We start from the raw sequence: 22,793 nt of genomic DNA on the forward strand, positions 1-22,793 counted from the left end.
TGCACAAATGTGGAGGGTGATGAAAACAAGCTTTTGTTTTGATATGACGTATGTAAAGCCTGGACACCCACAATGCACCACGGCGCGCCAAACTCAAGATATGTAAATCATTATTGCACCGCTAGCTAGCACAAGTTAGTTAGCGATAGCTTATAGCTCACAGAATAAAGAAGATGAGCAAAAAAGACAACGGAGGTATGAGTTTTAATCTTTATTTTACCTGGTTGCTACATTGATTGCATCTGGTATGTTGCCAAATATGACAGCCGTTTTACTAACCGATGTAACTAACGTTAGCCGAGTTAAAACCAGTACAGCAAGCTAGCACACTGACCTGCACTGATAAATCCATACACCAGCTAGAAGTGATACAGGTCACTGTTTTGTGTTTTTATTGTCAGGTTTAACAGTCATATTTGCTTACCTGAACGAGAAGAACCGTCCTTACAGTGCCCAAGATGTCTTTAACAATTTACAGAAGCAGCACGGCCTGGGAAAGACGGTGAGAAAGGCTAAACTGTTCTGAGCCAGTGATATGATTTTCAGCATGTATAAACTAAAATGTATATTTCATTACTCATTCCTATCCTGGTAGGCTGTGGTTAAAGCCATGGAACAGTTGGCACTGGAAGGGAAGATCAAAGAGAAAACCTATGGGAAGCAAAAGATCTACTTTGCTGATCAGGTGATCCAGGCTGAGTATCAGAGCAGCACGTCAATGCGTACTGTATATGTTGATGGAAATATGTAGCCACTGCTGATCTGAATCTTTTCTGTTTTAGTGATTCGTTTTTTTTCTTCTCTTTGGTGCTGTTTTCACAAGTATGTGGGGAATTTGTAAAAAAAAAAAAACTCAACTGTTTACACGCAGCCAGTCTGCCATTCAATACTCTTCATTTTGTTTGCAGATCTCTTTCACCACACAACCATTGATCCAACATAAGTTTACTGTGAAATTAGTACATTGGTTTGATCACCAAAACACAACATAATGATATTTTCTTATTTTAACATAATCCAATGGCAGAAAATGTAAGATGTTTTAAAATTACCCTTTGAATGTAGTATGCTACAGTACTGTAAATTACTGTACACTGTTTTCACATTAGGCAATACTTGCACTACCCATAAAAAGTGAACATCAAATATTCATAATTTTCTATCCAAGCCTAACATACAGTACTAGTCAAATGTTTGAACACACATACTCATTCAAGGGTTTTTCTTTATTTTTAGTATTTTCTACAAACTATGAAACAAAACACATGGAATCATGTAGTAACCAAAAAAGTGTTAAACAAATCAACATAGATTTGAGATTCTTCAAAGTAGCTACCCTTTGCCTTGATGACAGCTTTGTACACTCTTGGCATTCTCTCAACCAGCTTCATGAGGAATGCTTTTCCAACAGTCTTGGAGTTCCCACATATGCTGAGCACTTGTTGGCTGCTTTTTCTTCACTCTGCGGTCCAACTCATCCCAAACCATCTCAATTGGTCTGAGGTTGGGTGATTGTGGAGGCCAGGTCATCTGATGCAGCACTCTATCAAACTCTTTCTTGGTCAAATAGCCCTTACACAGTCTGGAGGTGTGTTGGGTCATTGTCCTGTTGAAAAACAAATGATAGTCCCACTCAGCGCAAACCAGATGGGATGACGTATCACTGCAGAGTGCTGTGGTAGCCATGCTGGTTAAGTGTGCCTTGAATTCTAAATAAATCAGACTGTGTCACCAGCAAAGCACCCCCACACCTGCTTCATGGTTTGAACCACACATGTGGAGATCATCCATTCACCTACTCTGCATCTCACAAAGACACAGTGGTTGGAACCAAAGATCTCACATTTGGACTCATCAGACCAAAGGACAGATTTCCACCGGTCTTATATCCATTTCTCGTGTTTCTTGGCCCAAGCAAGTCTTCTTATTGGTGTCCTTTAGTAGTGGTTTCTTTACAGCAATTCGACAATGAAGGCCTGATTCACGCAGAGTTCTCTGAACAGTTGATGTTGACATGTGTCTGTTACTTGGCCTCTGTGAAGCATTTATTTGGGCTGCAATCTGAGGTGCAGTTTACTCTAATGAATTTATCCTCTGCAGCAGAGGTAACTCTGGGTCTTCCTTTCCTGTGGCGGCCCTCATGAGAGACAGTTTCATCATAGCTCTTTATGGTTTCAAGTTCTTGAAATGTTCCATATTGACTGACTTTCATGTCTTAAAGTAATGATGGACTGTCATTTCTCTTTGCTTATTTTAGCTGTCCTTGCCATAATATGGACTTGGTCTTTTACCAAATAGGGCTATCTTCTGTATACCCTGTATACCTACCTACCTTGTCACAACACCACTGGCTCAAACGCATTATTATGGAAATAAATTCCACAAATTAACTTAAAAAGGCACACCTGTTAATTGATGCATTCCAGGTGACTACCTCATGAAGCTGGTTGAGAATGCCAAGTGTGCAAAGCTGTCAAGGCAAAGGGTGGCTACTTTGAAGAATCTCATAAAATATATTTTGATTTAACACTTTTCTTTGGTTACTATTTGATTCCATATGTGTTATTTCGTAGTTTTGATGTCTTCACTATTATTCTACAATGTAGAAAATAGTACAAATTCAGAAAAACCCTTGAATGGGAAGGTGTGTCCAAACGTTTGACTGGTACTGTAGGTCTAGATTTAAATCATTGCATGCCTCATCCATGGCCTGAATGAGGGTGGTACTCTAATGGGGATGGCAAGCATACATCTTCCACCTGTATTGTATTTAGTATAATCAAGAATTTCATAGTTTTGTACTTATGTATTGTAGTGGTCCTGTACGTGGCTCAGTTCATAAGAGCATGGCACTAACAGCAGCAGAGTTGTGGATTTGGTTCCCACTGGGGACAAATACCAAAATGTGTGGACTTTTGTCACTTTGGTTAAATGTCTATGTAAATATTATGGCTATTACAGTTCTGTATTGGCTAATACAATTGTAGTAAAGCAGTGTGAAGTTTGGTGAAAAAGTGACTGATTTTGTATTATAGTCAAATGAAAATGTGTTAACTGCCTCTGATCTGTTTTGAACTAAGAGTTGTGAAGATTTACCACATAGTTGTGAAAATTGCACCAAAGCAATTAAAAGAACTAACCGGTAAAAGTAACTACCAGAATATATTTGACTGCCTACAGGCCCAGTTTGGAGAGGTGAGTGAGGCAGATCTGAAGGCCATCGACAGTCGCATCTCTGACCTCAGCACACAGGTGCAGGCCATCTCTCAGGGCTGCAGACAGCTGGACGCAGGTAGGGCTCCCCTCTTTGGCCCTATCAGCACCCTACCCACACCCTGGACTATCTGACATACTCTTATCTCTGACTGCAGAGCTGAAGGAGCTCAACAGCTCCCTGACCACAGAGGAAATGATGTCAGAGATCCAGGAGCTGAAAGCAGAGTGTTCTGGTTACAGGGAGCGTCTGGAGAAGATCAAGTCAGCGACCAATCACGTCACACCAGAGCAGAAGGAGATGGTATGGGTCACAATCAGACCTGGGTTCAAATACAAAACACTTTTTTCCCCTATACTGTGCTCATGCGTCTTTCCTTCAGGTTTACAAGGAGAGACATCTCTACGTGAAAGAGTGGAAGAAGAGGAAGAGACTGGTGATTTTATTTTAGGGCTCTATTCCAGCTGTATTGCTGAAGTGTTACAGATTGCGTGATAAAATGTAAAGGTCATTTCCGATCAAGCAGACATGCATCGTTTACCGTGAATGCAGTCTCCGCTAAACGCGGGAACATTTTACGCGCTGTACTTCCGCAATTTGGATTGAATAGAGCCCTTACTTGATCAAAACCATAAGAGTATTCGTGCCAGAGCAGGATAAACCAGAACAAATAGTCTGATTCTGTCTCTGCTCCTCTCAGGCATCTGACATGATGGGTTCCATTTTGGAGGGATACCCCAAGACCAAGAAGCAATTTCTGGTAAGATGCTCTGCAAAACATACAGATCTACAGTGACACTGTTCTACACATCAATTCTATTGTTTTTATTTGGGAACCGAGATTTTGTTCATCACCATGACAGAGGCAGACAAATGCCTATCATGTTTACTCTATTTGTCAACCTGAGATGTCAGCATCTTTTGTGTTCTCTGTTTAGGAAGAAGTTGGTGTGGAGACTGATGAGGACTGCAAAGTGACTATGCCAAGTACCTGACAGAATGTTGGAGGATCTTTGTTTACTTTTGACTTGAATGTCAATTCCGAGGGAGTATTATGCCATCAAAACTCATTCCAGGAATAACTAATTACTATTGTAATAAAATACCTTGTACAGGTGTATACTTTAAAGTTTATTTTGCAATTAAAAATCATTCATCAAATTCTTGTCCAAATCAGCAAAAAAAGTAACAGTAGACCTGATTTATTTATACCAGCACAGACTTGTTGTATAAAATCCCTTTTTGAAGTCCGGTGAGTACACAGATTAAACATTCACATCTGTTAGGTTTACCAGAAGGTCCTGAAACATTTGGTACAAGTTCTCCTGAGCACATTTTCAAAATCAATCACCAAATTCTTCACATTACATTTTTACATGATTGACTGTTTAAGGCCAGGATTCAAATCAGATCTGCGGCAACCTGCATCAGCCGACAAACACATAGCTCTAACAGTTACCCCACCTAACAAAAAACCTGTCAAATTGGTAAGCGGCTGCTCTTGTGATCGTCGTCATGAAACCACACCCGTCCTAAGATCCCACCCACCTTAGAAGTTCAGAACAAGAAAGTGTAGGCTATATAGAAATGACAATCATTAAATTAAATTGGGATTTCTCACACAGTTCACTGTTATAATTTATAACACTTCTGCAAGGGATTTCTACGAATGCGACTTCGTGCTGCATCCAATGGCAACGCCAGAAGCTTCTTGTGGATTTGACAGCTCTAACGCCGTCACTGTAAATAATAACTTGTTCTTAACTGACTTGCCTAGTTTAATAAAGGTTAAATACATTTTAAAAAACACAGTTACACCAACAATGATCAGCTATGCGTTTACCGCTAATCTGATTGAATCCTGGCCAGAGGTTTTTGGTTCAGAGATTCTGTTTAAAAACCAGGTTTAATACAGAACTATTCATGAATCACTATTCTACCGTGTCTTTTATGCCAATAAAGATGATGAAAAGGCAAAAAGCTGTAGTAACAGACTAACAAATATGCTTGATTCTGTAACAACATGGACACAACAGCAATCATAACATCACAATCAATGATGAACATTTAACAATTCTCAAATACCATCACAACTTGTTTGAATTGAATATTTTAACTCACAACTGTCTTGGATTTGATTCAAACCGGTTCAGAACTTTATGCTGGTTTGAACACTGGAACAAAAAAAATTGGTTTGGAATAGAACAATGAAAAAATAAAATGTGGTTCCAACCCCTGATTTGTGGTGAATGTAAACATTAGGGAACGTTCACAAGCAAGTGGCCATTTGCCTTGTTTAACAACTCTGTTCTGCAACAAAAAACCCTGATGACTAAAACCACAGACAGAATGCTGGGCTGGATTTGACCTGACTAGACAGGAAACACCCAACCCTGCTGCAGACTGGTGGTGAGTTGAGTAAGCGTTAAGGATTTAAATACTGCAGGCCAGGAGGGAACATGATAGACTGATATGTGAGGTCTCTACCAGACCCTGAGAACCCTGGATAGGCCCCGGCTCCATCCCTGAGGGGAGATTCCTGTCCTGAGTTTACGCCTGGCCTGCATTAATACAGCTGGCTGTTGAGCTGCCGGAGAACTCCCACCACAAACTCACGCAATGTCTGGGAAGGAAAAGAGGACAACCATGGATTACCATTACACAGCTGTCAACTCAACATAGTTAGTCATCCATCCTCAGAGCAAGACAGGGTGGCTGGCATGTCAATTATAGCCTACAGTGTTGGGGTCAGACGGAAGTCCAAAATACCATCCTTGAGCAGAAAATACACCAAAATGCCATGACTATCACAAAGACCATTACCTTAAATAAAAGCATACATGATTTGGTGCGCCATCCATCCACCAGCAGCACCGTATATGGAGTGCATATTGAGTGTCCTACCTGAGGCTTGCAGTGCTCCTCGATCCAGCTGAAGACGCAGGCGGACAGCTCCTGGAAGCTGGCCACAGACACAGACCTGCTGAAGGACTGGAACAGGGAGTCCATGATACTCTGAAACACGCTGAACTTGACCTGGTCCGACACCTGCTCCTCCCCCTGCTGAGGGTTGTTCTGGTGGGCCTTCACTATGTGCTCATAGTTCCTACAACACACAGGTTAAACACGTATTATAAACCAGGTAGTTTAGGAACTGGATGCTAATTGGCTGAAACAGAATTCCAGTCGTGTGTATATCAGACAATATACCATGGGTTTGACACAATACATATTTCTTGCTATAGTCATGTTAACCGGTCTATAATAGCAATACGGCACCTTGGTGGTTTAGGGTATGCGGCCAATACAGTGCTTTCAGAAAGTAATGATACTTCGCCTTGACTTCAATTTTGTTGTGTTACAGCCCAAATTTTAAATAGATTAAATTGATTTGTTTTTAATATATACAACTTTTTTTTTTTAACAGACAAATGAAAAATTAAAAGCTGAAATGTCTTGAATCATTAAGTATTCAACTTCTTTGTTATGGCAAGCCAAAATAAGTTCAGGAGTAAAATGATTAACAACCAATTAGACAGTGCAAATATTGTACAATCCAGGTGTGTAAAGCTCTTTAGAGACTTACCCAGAAAGACTCACAGCTGTAATAGCTACCAAAGGTGATTCTAACATATTGTCTCAGGGGTGTGAATACTTACATAAATTAGGCATGTCTGTATTTAATTTTCAATTCATTTGCTAAACTTTCTACAGAAATGTTTTCACTTTGTTATTATAGGCTGTGTGTAGATGTGTGTGTATATATATTATCTTTTTCACCCAACTTGTCAAAAGTTGACGCACCTACTCCTTCCAGGGTTTTTATTCTTTTCTACATTGTAGAATAATAGTGAAGACATCAACACTATGAAATGACACATATGGAATCATGTAGTAACCAAAAAAAGTGTTAAACAAATCTAAATATATTTTAAATTTGAGATTCTTCAAAGTAGCCACCCTTTGCCTTGACAGCTTTGCATTCTCTCAACCAACTTCAGGAGGTAGTCACCTGGAATGCATTTCAATTAAACACGGGTGCCTTGCTAAAAGTTAATTTGTGGAATTTCTTTCCTTGTTAATACATTTGAGCCCATCAGTGGTGTTGTGAAAAGGTAGGGGTGGTATACAGAAGATAGCCCTCTTTGGTAAAAGACCAAGTCCATATTATGGCAAGAACAGCTCAAATAAGCAAAGAGAAACAACAGTCCATCATTACTTTAAGACATGATGGTCAGTCAATACAGACAATTTCAAGTGCAGTTGCAAAAATCATCAAGAGCTATGATAAAACTGGCTCTCATGAGGACCGCCACAGGAAAGGAAGAAAGAGTTACAACTGCTGCAAAGGATACGTTCATTAGAGATTTACTAGCCTCTGAAATTGCAGCCCAAATAAATGCTTCAGAGAGTTAAAGTAACAGACACAACTCAACATCAACTGTTCAGAGGATACGGCGTGAATCAGGCCTTCATGGTCAAATTGCTGCAAAGAAACCACTGCTAAAGGACACCAATAAGAAGAAGAGACTTGCTTGGACATTAGACCGGTGGAAATCTGTCCTTTGGTCTGATGAGTCCAAATTTGAGAGTAGGTGAACGGTTGACCTCCACATGTGTGGTTCCCACCATGAAGCATGGAGGAGGTGGTGTGATGGTGCTTTGCTGGCGACACTGATTTATTTAGAATTCAAGGCACACTTAACCAGCATGGCTACCACAGCATTCTGCAGCTATACACCATCCCATCTGGTTTGCGCTGAGTGGGACTATCACTTGTTTTTCAACAGGACAATGACCCAACACACCTCCAGGCTGTGTAAGGGCTATTTGACCAAAAAGGAGAGTGATGGAGTGCTGCACCAGATGACCAACCCAATTGAGATGGTTTGGGATGAGTTGGACCACAGAGATAAGCAAAGGCAGCCAACAAGTGCTCAGCATATGGCTACTTTGAAGAATCTAAAATATATTTAGATATGTTTAACACTTTTTTGGTTACTACATGATTCCATGTGTTATTTCATAGTTTGATGTCTTCACTATTATTCTACAATGTAGAAAATAGTAAAAATAAAAATCCTTGAATGCGTAGGTGTGTCCAAACTTGACTGGTACTGTATAATTAATCAATTTTGAATACAGGTTCTAACACAAACTGTGGAATAAGTCAAGGGGTACGAATACTTCCTGAAGACAGTGTATAATACCACTGCTAAGGGCTGTATCCAGGCACTGTGTCACACCTCCTTGGGCCTTATTGTTTTAAGTAACCTGTTCGACCAGATCTGACCATTTCTAACCAGGTTTCCATCCAACCTTTTAAGATGCATAAAGTACAAGTCGGATAAAAAAATTAAAATAAATCACGACAGGCTTGACTGAAACAGAAAGTGTCGGTAAACTTTCCAAAATGCAGACAAAACCAAATACGCTAGACAAGGTGGGATCTTTGTGTGTCTAAAATGTATTATGCAAGAAATATCAGTCGAAAAGCTAATTAATGAGCAAATATCAAAATAATAACCATCATAGAGAAGCAAACTTGGAGTCACGCGATGACGTGTGGTCGTCCCAGTATAACGCACTGGGAAAGCATGCCGTTTATTAGGCTACAGATTAAATAAATTATGAACTTCACAGGGTGGTGAAAGTGCAAGTTGATGAGCTTGATGCTCCTTTCCAATCAATATCGAGCTGCCGTTTGACAAAGCTGCCATGTAGGTTAAACCCTCACTGTACCTGCTAGAGCGCACTGTCAGTACCAGAGTGGGAACTCACTAGACAACTATTTGTTTGGAGAAAGCCATCAGTAGAGTTGAAAATGCGATGTAAACCCATTTAACTTGTAGTTTTTAATTCAGTTCATCGGGAAAAATGTATTTTTATGTGCACTACAACATCACGCACGGCCTTTTATCCTCAACAAGTTAATTTGATGGAAAAACATCTCATGTGGGAGAATGTGCATAGTTGATTTGCATGAAATGGATGGAAACCTAGCTACTGACAATAGTGTTAATGTCAACATATTTACACAGCTATGATGGCGTCGTATTGGTAGCACATGTTCAAGGATCTACGGTGGGACCATTTTACTCGCATATGCGCCTACATGTTTTTGCTGTGCGACCTGGAATTCTAATTTAGGCGCACTAGTGCACCCAGAAAATGTAGGATTCTAGCTTTAAAACCTCCTTTTTCATTGTGCTCCTGAATTCCTTTGTGTGCGCTTACATTTCTCAATTTAAGCGCACATGTGCTCCTTGTAAAAAAAAGGTCAGTGTAGAACCCTGATGCTATCAGATAATAGCATAAATGACTGCACAATTCAAAACTTATAAAATGAGGCTTCTGTGCCTCTTCAGGAAAATAAATGATTAGACGGCAGCTCAAAGCCATTCAGATGTTCCTGTATGGGTGGCCTCCCCTCCCTCCACAGTACACGCTGAGGGTCATGTCCCGATTGTTGTTTGGGTAAAACCAACCCCGTTGACTGCGTTCCTGGACGTATCTCTGCTGGAGCAGAGTGTGGGCTGAGGCTTTTCCCTCTCTGATACGGCCCGTCTGCCAGGGCTGACCTGATACAGCCTATGCAATCCACCATGAACACACATGCATGAGTTATCAGGTAAATGAAACATATCCTTGAAGGCTCTCTTAACCTAAATTATACATATTTAATCTATCACAGCTAATATCTTTAATGTTCACCCTGCAGCTCTCCCTCTTTGACGTTTTATCGTACCACTGTAGTAACAGATTTTTTTTGCCTGCGACTAACGTTTTCATGATCTTCAGTGCCATCACTTCCTTCCTCAGCATAGACATGTCCTCCTCCTGCTTCTTCTTCTCCTTGTGCAGAAACTGGATGTAGTCGATAGCTGCAGCAGGAAACACAGAAACAACCAGTCAGGGATTTCTGGACTTAAAGCATTTCTATCAGGGAGGAACATTCCAGCTTAGGGTGGGATCCTTTATAAATATTTATAGTATGTTGACATTATAAAAAGACAGGTCAGAATGCCAATTTGCAGTCCTAAAATGTACATTTCTGTTTGAGAAGTACAATGGTCTATATAGAATACTGTACTTTTCTGCAGCACTGTGGCCTTGCTGATCTTCTGCGTCCCCACGGCAAACTCAGACTGTTGCTGACAGGTGGGCACTATGGACTGGAGATCATCATAACCTTTCTGTGGAGTCAAACACACACGACAAACAGATTTTAGAATTGACAAAAGTATTACATTTGGCCACCTAAGAAGCCTCTTAATTTATTGGAAGAGATCAGAGTCACCCCCCCCCCCATCCTTTGTATTTTTCAACAACTACCCTCCTCCCCATTATCTACACTGTTGTTGTTCCGCTCCCCATCGGAGGCCAGACCTTGATAGCATCCCGTCGTTTCTGCTCGGCCTGTGTGTGTGCCTGTCTCCGCCGGTCTTTGTAGGACTCCTTGTATGTGGTCTCATGCCTGTAGTCACTGTCTTCATCATCTACAGTGAGGAGAGGAAGAGCAGGTGTTTCAGTCTACCTCCCTAGGGCTCAAGGCCGACATCAAGCTGGAATAAAGCACTGGACAACGCCCAACCAAACTAGGTCACTTGGAAATGCAACAGAGAAAAAAACAAGGAAGAATAGAGTGGAAGTGAGAGTGGGGTAGGGAGTAAGACAATGAATAAAACGGGCACTGAATTAATAGTCATTTCTGAATCGGGACACAAAATAAATATGCAGCTTTTCCTCACATACACAAACCATTTAGTCATACAGTACACACACCACGTCACAGATTCAAAATATTCCCTAACACATGTTGTAAAAACATAAATGACAAAGAACACAGTACCTGTATTTGGTACTGACGAGGCACTTGTGGACCCAATGCTGTTAGCTCTGGAGACCACAGTACCCTTCCTTGCAGTCTCAGCAAAGAAACCTTCATGGAGAACATGAAGAGCTCAGACATCATTCAATTACTAATCAACAGTTTCCCACAGGACTGGTAGCCTACTAGCTATAGAATGTACGTTTTGGTAAAACGGAGGACTAAGGACACTACTCACTGGGGTCAAATCCGTTGTCACTGAAAGCCCCGTCGTTCTGTTCAGCCATGGCAGGTGTTGACAGGAGAGAATAAGACAGTGGATAAGGAGGTGAGAACAACAGGCTCTTTCCCGTCTCACTCAGTGGGAAGATTCGATTATGCTGAGCCGCGGGGAACCGGTGACATGAACGGGTAAAAGTAGTGAGGGAAGGAGCTCCCTTCTCAAATGGAACAGTAATCCGTGCTGCTTGGTCATGTCAACAAGGCAGCATGATGCATCGTCCAGAAACATAAATCTATTTTCTATAAAATATGTTCACATTTTCAAACTAGTTTTCATTGGGAAGGCAGATAAAATGTTTATCAAAAGCAATCACTTTTGCATGTGGAAACAGAATCATTCTCTACTTTTCTGCCGACTTCTGCCGCATTTACGTGCTAGTCTGAATTAGGAAAGTCGAAAATGTCAGACTTGCTAACTGGTTTAGTTAAACGTGCCGCGTTCAACAAGTTAACAATTCAGACATTTTCGAGTTTCTAGTTCCGACTAGCATATGAACACTGCAGAAGTCAGCTGAAAAGTTGAGTAGGATTCTAGACTTCGCACAGGACACCGGTTCCAAAACTAATTCAATCAACTTTCCCTTTAATCGAATCCTCAGACAAACCCGGCAATATGCATAAACTAAATCCACTGACAGTAGTCCTGGGGTGTAATCATGTCCAAACAGTTATGTTCTGCAACTTAAACGAGTTTCTATTGGTCAAATAAAGGTAGGTTCCTCCCCGTTTCGTTTGCTTCTGTTTAAGAAACAGAATCAGCGTGATGAATACACCACTGATTTGATTCATGTAGGCAGAACGTCTAAAAGTATTTGGTTTTGAATATATTTAAGTATCAAATTCCTTATATTAAGCAAACCAGACCATTTTCTTTTTTCTTTACTGATAGTTAGGGCCAAACGCAAACACTCATATCTTTACAAATGAGGCATGTGTGTTTAGTGAGTCCGCCAGATCAGAGAAAGTAGGGATAAACAGGGTTGTTCTCTTGATACGTGCGTTAATTTCACAATTTTCTGTTCTGCTAAGCATTCAAAATGGAACTTGTACTTTTCAGTGTCAGGGAAAATGTATGGAGTAAAAAGTACATTATTTTCTTTAGGAATGTAGTTAACTAAAAAGTTGTCAAAAATATGAATAGTAAAGTCAAGTATAGATACCACGTAAAGTCAAGTATAGATACCACCCAAACTACTTAAGTAGTACTTTAAAGTATGTTTACACCACTGCTAGGTGGCAGCTAGTTACTTATAGCCCCTACGTTCCTATGCGGTCAGCGCAGACAAGGCTGAAGTATGGAAAGTATTTTTGGCAAAACCATGTACACAACCTCGGCAAACATGCGTTGTGTACATGTTCATTGTGACTTGTGCGCAATCTGAACACACCAACAGCGTTTTGTACAGTTGATTTATTAACTTAACTGTGGATATATAATGGGTGTAGCATTTGCAGAATTAAACACTGTCCATTCAGACGGTGAATTTGCAAATCACCCGTCTGGTCCACTAGGCTACAAGTTGACCATCACAGAACCGTAACGAAAGGGGAATAAGCTTGAAAAGAGTCATAAACAAAAGCGCTAGCTACCTGTTAGCTAGCCAACACAAGCCAAGTGTAGCAAATTAACTCCAAATTACAAACAATATTCTTGCTACGAATATATCGCAGTGTCATACACCGCTTATTTGTCCTCACGTCTCATATTTGTCTAAACTAGCAAGCTTACTTTGTTCCAGTGATCGTCCGGCGATGCTGTAGGATCCGTCATCTTGGAATCAGCAGCTGTTCGAGAGCGTCATGGGATGGAAAAACAATTTAGAGGAAGGGAACTACGCCCCCTGCTGGTTCACACAGTATGGCATACGGCCTCAAATAAGTGAGCATGTTTATAGGTCGTGGGGATCTATTGCCGCGTTCAAAACAACGGGGAACTCGGTCAAATCAGACGTCAGTGATCTTCAGGTCGGATATATCGAAAGAGGTCCGAGTTCCCAAATTGGAATTCCGTATTGAATGACCATTCAAATTGATTTTTTCCCACTGGGAGCTCGTTTTTTTCTCTCTCAGAGTTCCCAGTTGTTTTGAACGTACTCAAGTCGGAAGTCGGAGAGTTCCCCGTTTTTTGAACGCGGAATATGGCTGCGTTTAAACAGGCAGCCCAATTCTGATATTGCTTTCACTATTTGGACCAATCAGATCAGCCCTGAAAAAAGATCTGATGTAAGGAAAATCTGATGTAATTGGCCAAAAGATCAGAATTGGGCTGCCTGTCTGAACGCAGTCATAGGCTCCTCATATCTGGAAGTATCAAATCAAATCAAATTTATTTATATAGCCCTTCGTACATCAGCTGATATCTCAAAGTGCTGTACAGAAACCCAGCCTAAAACCCCAAACAGCAAGCAATGCATGTGAAAGAAGCACGGTGGCTAGGAAAAACTCCCTAGGAAAAACTCCCTAGAAAGGCCAAAACCTAGGAAGAAACCTAGAGAGGAACCAGGCTATGAGGGGTGGCCAGTCCTCTTCTGGCTGTGCCGGGTGGATATTATAACAGAACATGGTCAAGATGTTAAAATGTTCATAAATGACCAGCATGGTCAAATAATAATAATCATAGTAGTTGTCGAGGGTGCAACAAGCAAGGGTTCCATAGCCGCAGGCAGAACAGTTGAAACTGGAGCAGCAGCACGGCCAGGTGGACTGGGGACAGCAAGGAGTAGTCCTGAGGCATGGTCCTAGGGCTCAGGTCCTCCGAGAGAAAGAAAGAAAGAGAGAAAGAGAGAATTAGAGAGAGCATATTTAAATTCACACAGGACACCTGATAAGACAAGAGAAGTACTCCAGATGTAACAGACTGACCCTTGCCCCCCGACACATAAACTACTGCAGCATAAATACTGGAGGCTGAGACAGGAGGGATCAGAAGACACTGTGGCCCCATCCGATGATACCCCCGGACAGGGCCAAACAGGCAGGACATAACCCCACCCACTTTGCCAAAGCACAGCCCCCACACCACTAGAGGGATGTCTCCAACCACCAACTTACCGTCCTAAGACAAGGCCGAGTATAGCCCACAAAGATCTCCGCCACGGCACAACCCAAGGGGGGGGGCGCCAACCCAGACAGGAAGACCACGTCAGTGACTCAACCCACTCAAGTGACGCACCCCTCCCATGGACGGCATGGAAGAACACCAGTAAGCCAGTGACTCAGCCCTGTAATAGGGTTAGAGGCAGAGAATCCCAGTGGAGAGAGGGGAACCGGCAAGGCAGAGACAGCAAGGGTGGTTCGTTGCTCCAGCCTTTCCGTTCACCTTCACACTCCTGGGCCAGACTATACTTAATCATAGTAGGCCTGCTGCCGTTTGTTTTTGTTTTTTTACCAGTAACTGATTTTGCTCTGCAGCACTGGTGAGTGGCCAGTCAGTGACGTTAATCAATTAGGTCTGGTAGAAAGTGTCTACTAAGATCTTGTTGGTGTTCTGATTGTCAGCAATTGATTCACCACCACATGGTAACAACATGGGCAATTTTGCCTTGACTTCACTAGGGGTAGCAATGTGAATATCTGACACAGGGTAGCGCTCTTGGAATGTTCTTTGATGGTACACTGGGTTAAACACAACTGCACTCACATTTCCACAAGCTATGTTCTGGTAGTGGTTTCCTAACAATGGAAAGTCAAGAAAGTAATGATAAAAACACCTTACTTAATCCACCCTCTACCATTTGGCATGCACCGACCATCCACGAGGCCAGATACGTGTAGTTACTTCATAGCTCATATGACTCTTCATAGCTCATATGACTATTGGCCCAATACACCTACGTAGTCTTCCGTTATCCCTTCTTTTTTCCACCCCCTCCACTTTACTCTCTTGTCCATCTTCTCCAACCACACCCTCTCTGCTTCTCCCTCAGTCTCCTCTCTCCACCCTACTCCACCCCCTTGTAGTTTTGTTTCTCTCACACACAGCAGGAAGTTACTCTTCTGCTTTTTCTGGTTATGCGGTTTCTGCCTCTGTTGCAACGACTGCGTCAAACTCCCCTCCTTCCTGTAACATCCGTGCCCTGCCTGTCTGTGCTGAGCTCACTGTAGGAACTATGAACAATTAAATAGTAAAAACAACATCTTGCTTCAACAGGCGCCACTTTTCAGGTTTCAAGTTGGTCCGATTTTTTCCCCCCCTAGTAACACCTGTTATCCAGCAGAGAGTGAGGACAGTGGAAGAGATACGGGATTAGGAGGAAAGATGTTGCTCCATCAAACATCCTCACCTCAGGACCAAGACAATTGCAGTAGGCCAGTGGCTGTTCCATCCACCTGCCTAATCTCCCAGAGACGTTGAAGGGCCAAGGACTCCAAGACCTGTTTTTATTCACCTTCTCCTTTCTTTTTGGAAATTCATTGGAACTAACTAGCTACTTTTTTCAGTGTGGACAGGTTTGCAGACATCTGCGTTGGAGTTTCAGTCTGTTTTGGAGTTAGGCCTACTAGCACTTCCAGTTAAAAGAGAGTGTTTTTTACCTTTCCCCTGGATTACCTGTTCAGGTTGGTGATGGGGAATGCGGTGGGGGGAATAGAGCAGGCAGATGGCAGGGAGGCCAAGCACTCTGTGGGATCAGGAACGGGCCTGAGTGACCACACCCCGACCCTGCAGAAGAAGCAGCCTGCTCCCCCCAAGCTGCCCATGCCCCCAGAGGACGAGCTGGAGGAGCGCTTCAGTGTGGTTCTGGTGAGTGGCAGGACAGGAGGGGAGAAACATCATGCATATCAACACACAGAAATGCAGACACATCACACAAGAATATAGATGCATCACACACCTACTGTATGTATTACACTGATATTTAAAGGAACAGGTAAAATCACTCACTTAAATATGCTGGGTGCCAAATGTCTGAGAGAAAATACATTCAGCTTCACATTTGAATTATTCTGTCAAGGTAATTCTGGTTCCTGTTAAAAAACAATGTCGTCTCTCTCACTGCAGCCAATCATGTTAGTAAAGAGAGCTGACATTTTGTTGGCCTCAATCCCATCCAAAAGCTCACGTCCTCTTTTAGATATTTTGAAATCGGCCTCTCTGCTCAGCCTGTGTTCAAATGATCTCATAGACCTTCGACTGCAGTCCTCCCTCTTAGATGAACCGGAGACCCCATAAAGGCACACTGCTGGATTGAGGAATAGATTTTGCACGAAAGAGACAACAGACTAAGACAGGAAGGCAAATGTTTCTCAAATATTTCAACATGTCATTTCCCATCAGTTAACACCTATGGAGGACAACATAATGCTATCAATCCAATACTAGAAGCACGGTTGTTTTTACAAAAGAAGCAGCACATCTCAGGGAACAAGGCCTTATCTGTCGAAACTATTAGTCAATCATGAGTAGCGCAAGCCGTTTGAATCACACATTTAGATAAACATCTGATAAATGTGATGCTAAACATATTAGGCACTAGATATGTAGACACACGAAAGACGTGACATCATGGCAGTAAAACTATCCATGCATACACCTCCACCTTCTTTTACTTTTATGTCTGATGCATGTAGGCTGTCTGTGCAGTGTGATAACTATTAGCTAATATGTGTGTGGAACAAACACTTATTTAGCCTAAACCATTTCCTGCCCACTGTCCTCTCTACCAGCCTGCCTTTTCAGAGCATGACCTGACTTCCTCTTTCTTTCAACAGTAAATGCTACCTTCTCTAGTCTAGATTGCAAACAGACCTAATACGGTACTTATAGCACTCACACAAGCAGATATGTTTAGGTATGTGGCAATGTGTGAGAGGAGATATTAGGTCTAAGTAATAATGTTTCTTTTTTGGGAGGAGTGTCTGGGCTCAGGGTGACAGTAAGAATGGAACAACCTGTTGAAACTGAGAACAGGACTTCCCCTCGGGCTCTAAATAGAGGCCCACGGTGGAAGTGTCATAATACCCATAAAACCTAGCGGTCAAACAGCAAAATGGTTCCAATCATTTTTCCATCATTCATTTTTCTCATAGGGAATTTTAGAAACACTTAAAATAAGGGCTGTGTTTTGTGTAGGCTTACCCTGGCATGACGTTTTGATAACCATGTAAATATCTCTCTCAGACAAGGTGACTTTTATCAATATATTCGGCTCTGTTTACTCTCAGATTAGAAAATGCTAATTTTCTCGTCCAGATCATCATGGCATTTGTAGTTCTGTATGATAGCCCAATTAGCAGCTAATTAGCATTAAAGTGTTTCTAAAATCCCCTATGGGAAAAATGAATAGTGGAAAAATGATTGGAACCATTTCCTTGTTTGACTGATAAGTTTTATGGGTATTATGACTCATACTGTGGTACCCGTATAGGGTCTCTAAATTGAGATATGGGTCGTTCCATTTGATTTCAATCACTTTTGACTACACCCCTTTTGATTTCAGCTAAACTTTCTATACATATTTTTCTATGGTAGAAGTGGTCAGAAAGTCACTTTTCGGACCTGAGTGCCAAAACATTTAGGAGATGGAAGAGCTCAAAGTTGACCCATTTTGCATACCCCACCCTACTATGAGACATCCATGTCTTCTTCACTGGAAAAGTTAAACAGTTGCGTTTGAAATCATTTAAAAGCTTACAAAAGGGGATTGTAACTATTTTATAATTTCTTGATTTATTTTTATTTTTATGAGTGAATATAAACATATTTAAGAGCATGTTGTGTCTCAACCAATGGCGGGCACAACACAAACACCTCAGATTATGTAAAATAGGGTCTAAGATACAACATATTTTTATTTATTTTTTATTTCACCTTTATTTAACCAGGTAGGCAAGTTGAGAACAAGTTCTCATTTACAATTGCGACCTGGCCAATTTCGATATGCGAAAATGAAAGCATTTTTATACTGAACAAAAATATAAACGCAACATGTAAAGTGTTGGTCCCATTTCTCATGAGCTGAAATAAAAGATCCCAGAAATACGCACAAAAAGCTGATTTCTCTCAAATTTTGTGCACAAATTAGTTTACATCCCTGTCAGTGAGCGTCTTTTTTTATTTCTTTTTATGGCAGAAAAATCAGTATACATACAAGAAGTATACAAACAGACAATGATAACATATGCTAGGTATTACAACAAATGATTATACAAAGACCTTAAAACATACACACAAATTGATTGTTTTGACAGCTTTCTTATTAGAAGAATGTAGAATGGTCTTAATGTACTGCTCGAATTCCTTATAGAAAACACGGAGTGGTTTGTTATTAGTGAATTTACATTTATGAATATGTAATTTGATTATAGTTAAGGAAACCGAGCAGCACATTCTCCCATTAAAAAAAAAACAAGTCATCAAGAATATTAACAATTATAAACTATGAATATCTTGCCATCATTTCTTTACATGTAGACAATTCCAAAATAAATGCAAAACTGTTTCTGGATGCTCAACACAAAAAGTACAGTTAATGTTAATGTCTTTTTAAAGTTTCTTCAGGTAATGATTCGCAGGGTAATACTTATGGATCGTTCTGAAAGAGACCTCTTTGACCTTGTTAACAAGCAGGTATTTGTGTGGTGATAACCAGACTTTTTTATAACAGATATTATTGACAAATGTATTCCAGTAAGTTGTGACATAAGGAATGGATACAATATCCCTTTGAAATAAAGCACGTATAGATCTGTTGTTCTGAGGGAGCAAGGAGAAACACATTTTTCCTATTGGAGAGTCAACTGGATTAAGCTAGGGCAGGTCAAGAAGGCGAGGTCTGGTTACACCTCTAAACAACATGAGAGTTCCCGATGGAATATCATCAAAGACTATGGCGAACTCTCTAGGTGTAACAGGGATATTGTAACGATCCTTCTGCATTAAAAAGTTGACTCACCAGCAGGATATGATTATTTTTTACATTTAAATTTTATTTCACCTTTATTTAACCAGGTAGGCTAGTTGAGAACAAGTTGTCATTTACAACTGCGACCTGGCCAAGATAAAGCAAAGTAAGAAACAACACAGAGTTACACATGGAATAAACAAACATACAGTCAATAACACAATAGAACAAGTCTATATTCAGTGTGTGCAAATGAGGTAAAATAAGGGAGCTAAGGCAATAAATAGGCCATAGTGGCAAAATAATTACAATTTAGCAATTAAACACTGGAGTGATAGATGTGCAGAAGATGAATGTGCAAGTAGAGATACTGTGCTGCAAAGGATTAAAAAAAACAGTATGGGGATGAGGTAGTTGGATGGGCTATTTACAGATGGGCTATGTACAGGTGCAGTGATCTGTGAGCTGCTCTGACAGCTGGTGCTTAAAGTTAGTGAGGGAGATATGAGTCTCCAGCTTCAGTGATTTTTGCAATTCGTTCCAGTCATTGGCAGCAGAAAACTGGAAGGAAAGGCGGCCAAAGGAGGAATTGGCTTTGGGGGGTGACCAGTGAAATATACCTGCTAGAGCACGTGCTACGGGTGGGTGCTGCTATGGTGACCAGTGAGCTGAGATAAGGCGGGGCTTTACCTAGCAAAGACTTATAGATGACCTGGAGCCAGTGGGTTTGGCGACGAATATGAAGCGAGGGCCAGCCAACGAGAGCATACAGGTCGCAGTGGTGGGTAGTATATGGGGCTTTGGTGACAAAACGGATGGCACTGGGATAGACTGCATCCAATTTGCTGAGTAGAGTGTTGGAGGCTATTTTGTAAATGACATCGCCGAAGTCAAGGATCGTTAGGATAGTCAGTGTTACGAGGGTATGTTTGGCTGCATGAGTGAAGAATGCTTTGTTGCGAAATAGGAAGCCGATTCTAGATTTAATTTTGGATTGCAGATGCTTAATGTGAGTCTGGAAGGAGAGTTTACAGTCTAACCAGACACCTAGGTATTTGTAGATGTCCACATTTTCTAAGTCAGAACCGTCCAGAGTAGTGATGCTGGACGGGTGGGCAGGTGCTGGTAGCGATCGGTTGAAGAGCATGCATTTAGTTTTACTTGCATTTAAGAGCAGTTGGAGGCCATGGAAGGAGAGTTGTATGGCATTGAAGCTCATCTGGAAGTTAGTTAACACAGTGTCCAAAGAAGGGCCAGAAGTATACGGAATGGTATCATCTGCGTAGAGGTGGATCAGAGAATCACCAGCAGCAAGAGCAACATCATTGATGTATACAGAGAAAAGAGTCGGCCCGATAATTGAACCCTGTGGCACCCCCATAGAGACTGTCAGAGGTCCGGACAACAGGCCTTCCGATTTGACACACTGAACTCTGAGAAGTAGTTGGTGAACCAGGCGAGGCAGTCATTTGAGAAACCAAGACTGTTGAGTCTGCCGATAAGAATGTGGTGATTGACAGAGTCGAAAGCCTTGGCCAGGTCTATGAATACAGCTGCACAGTATTGTCTCTTATCGATGGAGGTTATGATATCATTTAGGACCTTGTGCATGGCTGAGGTGCACCCATGACAAGCTCGGAAACAAGATTGCATAGCTGAGAACGTACGGTGGGATTCGAAATGGTCTTTGATCTGTTTGTTAACTTGGCTTTCGAAGACCTTAGAAAGGTAGGATAGGATAGATATAGGTCTGTAGCAGTTTGGGTCTAGAGTGTCTCCCCCTTCGAAGAGGGGGATGACCGCGGCAGCTTTCCAATCTCTGGGGATCTCAGACGATACGAAAGAGAGGTTTAACAGGCTCGTAATAGGGGTTGCAACAATTTTGGCAGATAATTTTAGAAAGAGAGGGTCCAGATTGTCTAGTCTTGCTGATTTGTAGTGGTCCAGATTTTGCAGCTCTTTCAGAACATCAGCTATCTGGATTTGGGTGAAGGAGAAATGGGGGAGGCTTGGGCAAGTTGCTGTGGGGGGTGCAGAGCTGTTGACCAGGGTAAGGGTGGCCAGGTGGAAAGCATGGCCAGCCGTAGAAAAATGCTTATTGAAATTCTCAATTATTGTGGATTTATCGGTGGTGACAGTGTTTCCTCGCCTCAGAGCAGTGGGCAGCTGGGAGGAGGTGCTCTTATTCTCCATAGACTTTACAGTGTCCCAGAACTTTTTGGAGTTTGTGCTGCAGGATGCACATTTCTGTTTCTGTTGTTAAACCAGTTCTTTAAAAAATAAAGTCTTGTTTCTATACAAAATATCCTTATTGTTCGGAATGAAATACCTATGCGATGAAAAATTATGTTTTATATATTAACGACCACACTAAGAATACAAATTTTGTAGGAATCTTATCAATGTTATAGTTACAAAGTAACATAAAATTGAAGCCACCAAAACAGGAGAAGATATGAGGGATTCAATTCCTTAAGAATTCTTTAAGAAGTGTTTAGCCCAATGTATCAGTATTATTCAAAGTAGGAAAATCAAAAAAATTGACACCACTATATTCATGTGTTCATAACGACAGATTTCCTAATATAATGTGTACGATTTTTTCAGACGAAGTCGAAAAGCATCTGGTCAACCGCTTTACCTATTTTGTTGTCAAGATGGAGGGACAGGGCTGCATAAGTAAGTCTGGAGATACCTTCAGCTTTAGAAAGCAATACTGAACCTTTCAAGGATAAATCCCTCTGCAACCAATGGTTCAACTTCTTTTTGTTTTTTCCATAATAGGTATGACATTTAATGAGCATCTTTCCTGTTGATTCTTAGATATGGTAATCCCAAGGTATGTTACTTTTTCCTTGATTGGAATATTGCATATAGAGGGTATCACACGGTCTTCAACAGCAAATAATTCACACTTATTAAGGTTTAGGCAAAGACCAGATGCTTTGGAAAAAAATATTTATCACATCGACTGCTCTAGGAATCTGGTCAGCATCTTTCAAGGAAAGGGTGGTGTCATCTGTAAGCTGACTGATGATAATATCTCTGTCAGCAATAGAGATCCCTTTTATATCGCTGGATTTAACAGAACTTGTAAGAAGTTGGGTTGCAAGCAGTTAGTGAGCATTTCTTCTTTGTCAAGATAATCCATCCACCTGACAGATGTGGCATATCAAGAAGCTGATTAAACAGCATGATCATTACACAGGTGCACCTTGTGCCGGGGACAACAAAAGGCCACTCTAAAATGTGCAGTTTTGTCACACAACACAGTGCCACAAGTTTTGAGGGAGGGTGTAATTGGCATGCTGACTGCATGAATGTCCAACAGAGCTGTTGCCAGAGAATTGAATGTTCATTTCTCTACCATAAGCCGCCTCCAACGTCGTTTTACAGAATTCGGCAGTACATCCAACCGGCCTCAAATGGAACGACACATACTCAAAAATGTAGGTGTGTGTGTGTGCGCGTGCGTTAATGTGTACAAGACTATATGTCTTTCTGAGTGTGTATGTGTGTGTATGAGTAACCTCATGTGTATGTACAGTGCATAGTCACATACACATTGAGTACATTTAGTTTTCTGTTGCTAGTCTTTGTCTTTCAAAATCCACCATCGGTCCCT

At 41.3% G+C, this 22,793-nt stretch overlaps 3 protein-coding genes across 4 annotated transcripts in view; 2 read left to right on the forward strand and 1 right to left on the reverse strand.

Moving 5' to 3' along the window:
• Window positions 1-58: 58 nt before the first annotated feature.
• On the forward strand, window positions 59-4,343 carry LOC115171141 (homologous-pairing protein 2 homolog). Its single transcript, XM_029727676.1, has 8 exons — window positions 59-195; window positions 402-502; window positions 596-685; window positions 3,181-3,292; window positions 3,372-3,517; window positions 3,597-3,650; window positions 3,915-3,974; window positions 4,153-4,343. The coding sequence occupies exons 1-8, from the start codon at window positions 174-176 to the stop codon at window positions 4,207-4,209; spliced, it is 642 nt and encodes a 213-aa protein (XP_029583536.1). The 5' UTR covers window positions 59-173; the 3' UTR covers window positions 4,210-4,343.
• On the reverse strand, window positions 4,335-15,893 carry LOC115171139 (max-like protein X). 2 transcript variants are annotated; one of them, XM_029727675.1, is made up of 9 exons: window positions 15,877-15,893; window positions 13,057-13,112; window positions 11,284-11,320; window positions 11,067-11,156; window positions 10,604-10,713; window positions 10,308-10,410; window positions 9,999-10,098; window positions 6,119-6,320; window positions 4,335-5,837 (listed from the first exon to the last, which is right to left on the reverse strand). In XM_029727675.1, exons 2-9 carry the CDS (start codon window positions 13,096-13,098, stop codon window positions 5,781-5,783), a joined length of 741 nt encoding a protein of 246 aa, XP_029583535.1. In that variant the 5' UTR covers window positions 13,099-13,112; window positions 15,877-15,893; the 3' UTR covers window positions 4,335-5,780. The 2 variants fall into 2 exon arrangements, with proteins under 2 accessions (XP_029583535.1, XP_029583534.1); XM_029727674.1 differs by lacking the exon at window positions 15,877-15,893 and having other exon boundaries at window positions 13,057-13,662.
• Window positions 15,358-22,793, forward strand: part of fmnl1a (formin-like 1a) — a 20,751-nt gene continuing 13,315 nt past the window's right edge. Inside the window, exon 1 of the mRNA XM_029727671.1 lies at window positions 15,358-16,068. Within this exon, the coding sequence (XP_029583531.1) occupies window positions 15,892-16,068 (177 nt within the window). The 5' untranslated portion in view covers window positions 15,358-15,891. The remainder of the gene's footprint in view (window positions 16,069-22,793) is intronic.

The sequence above is a fragment of the Salmo trutta genome, chromosome 32 (genome assembly GCF_901001165.1).
Source record: "Salmo trutta chromosome 32, fSalTru1.1, whole genome shotgun sequence".
Classification (NCBI taxonomy): Eukaryota; Metazoa; Chordata; class Actinopteri; order Salmoniformes; family Salmonidae; genus Salmo; species Salmo trutta.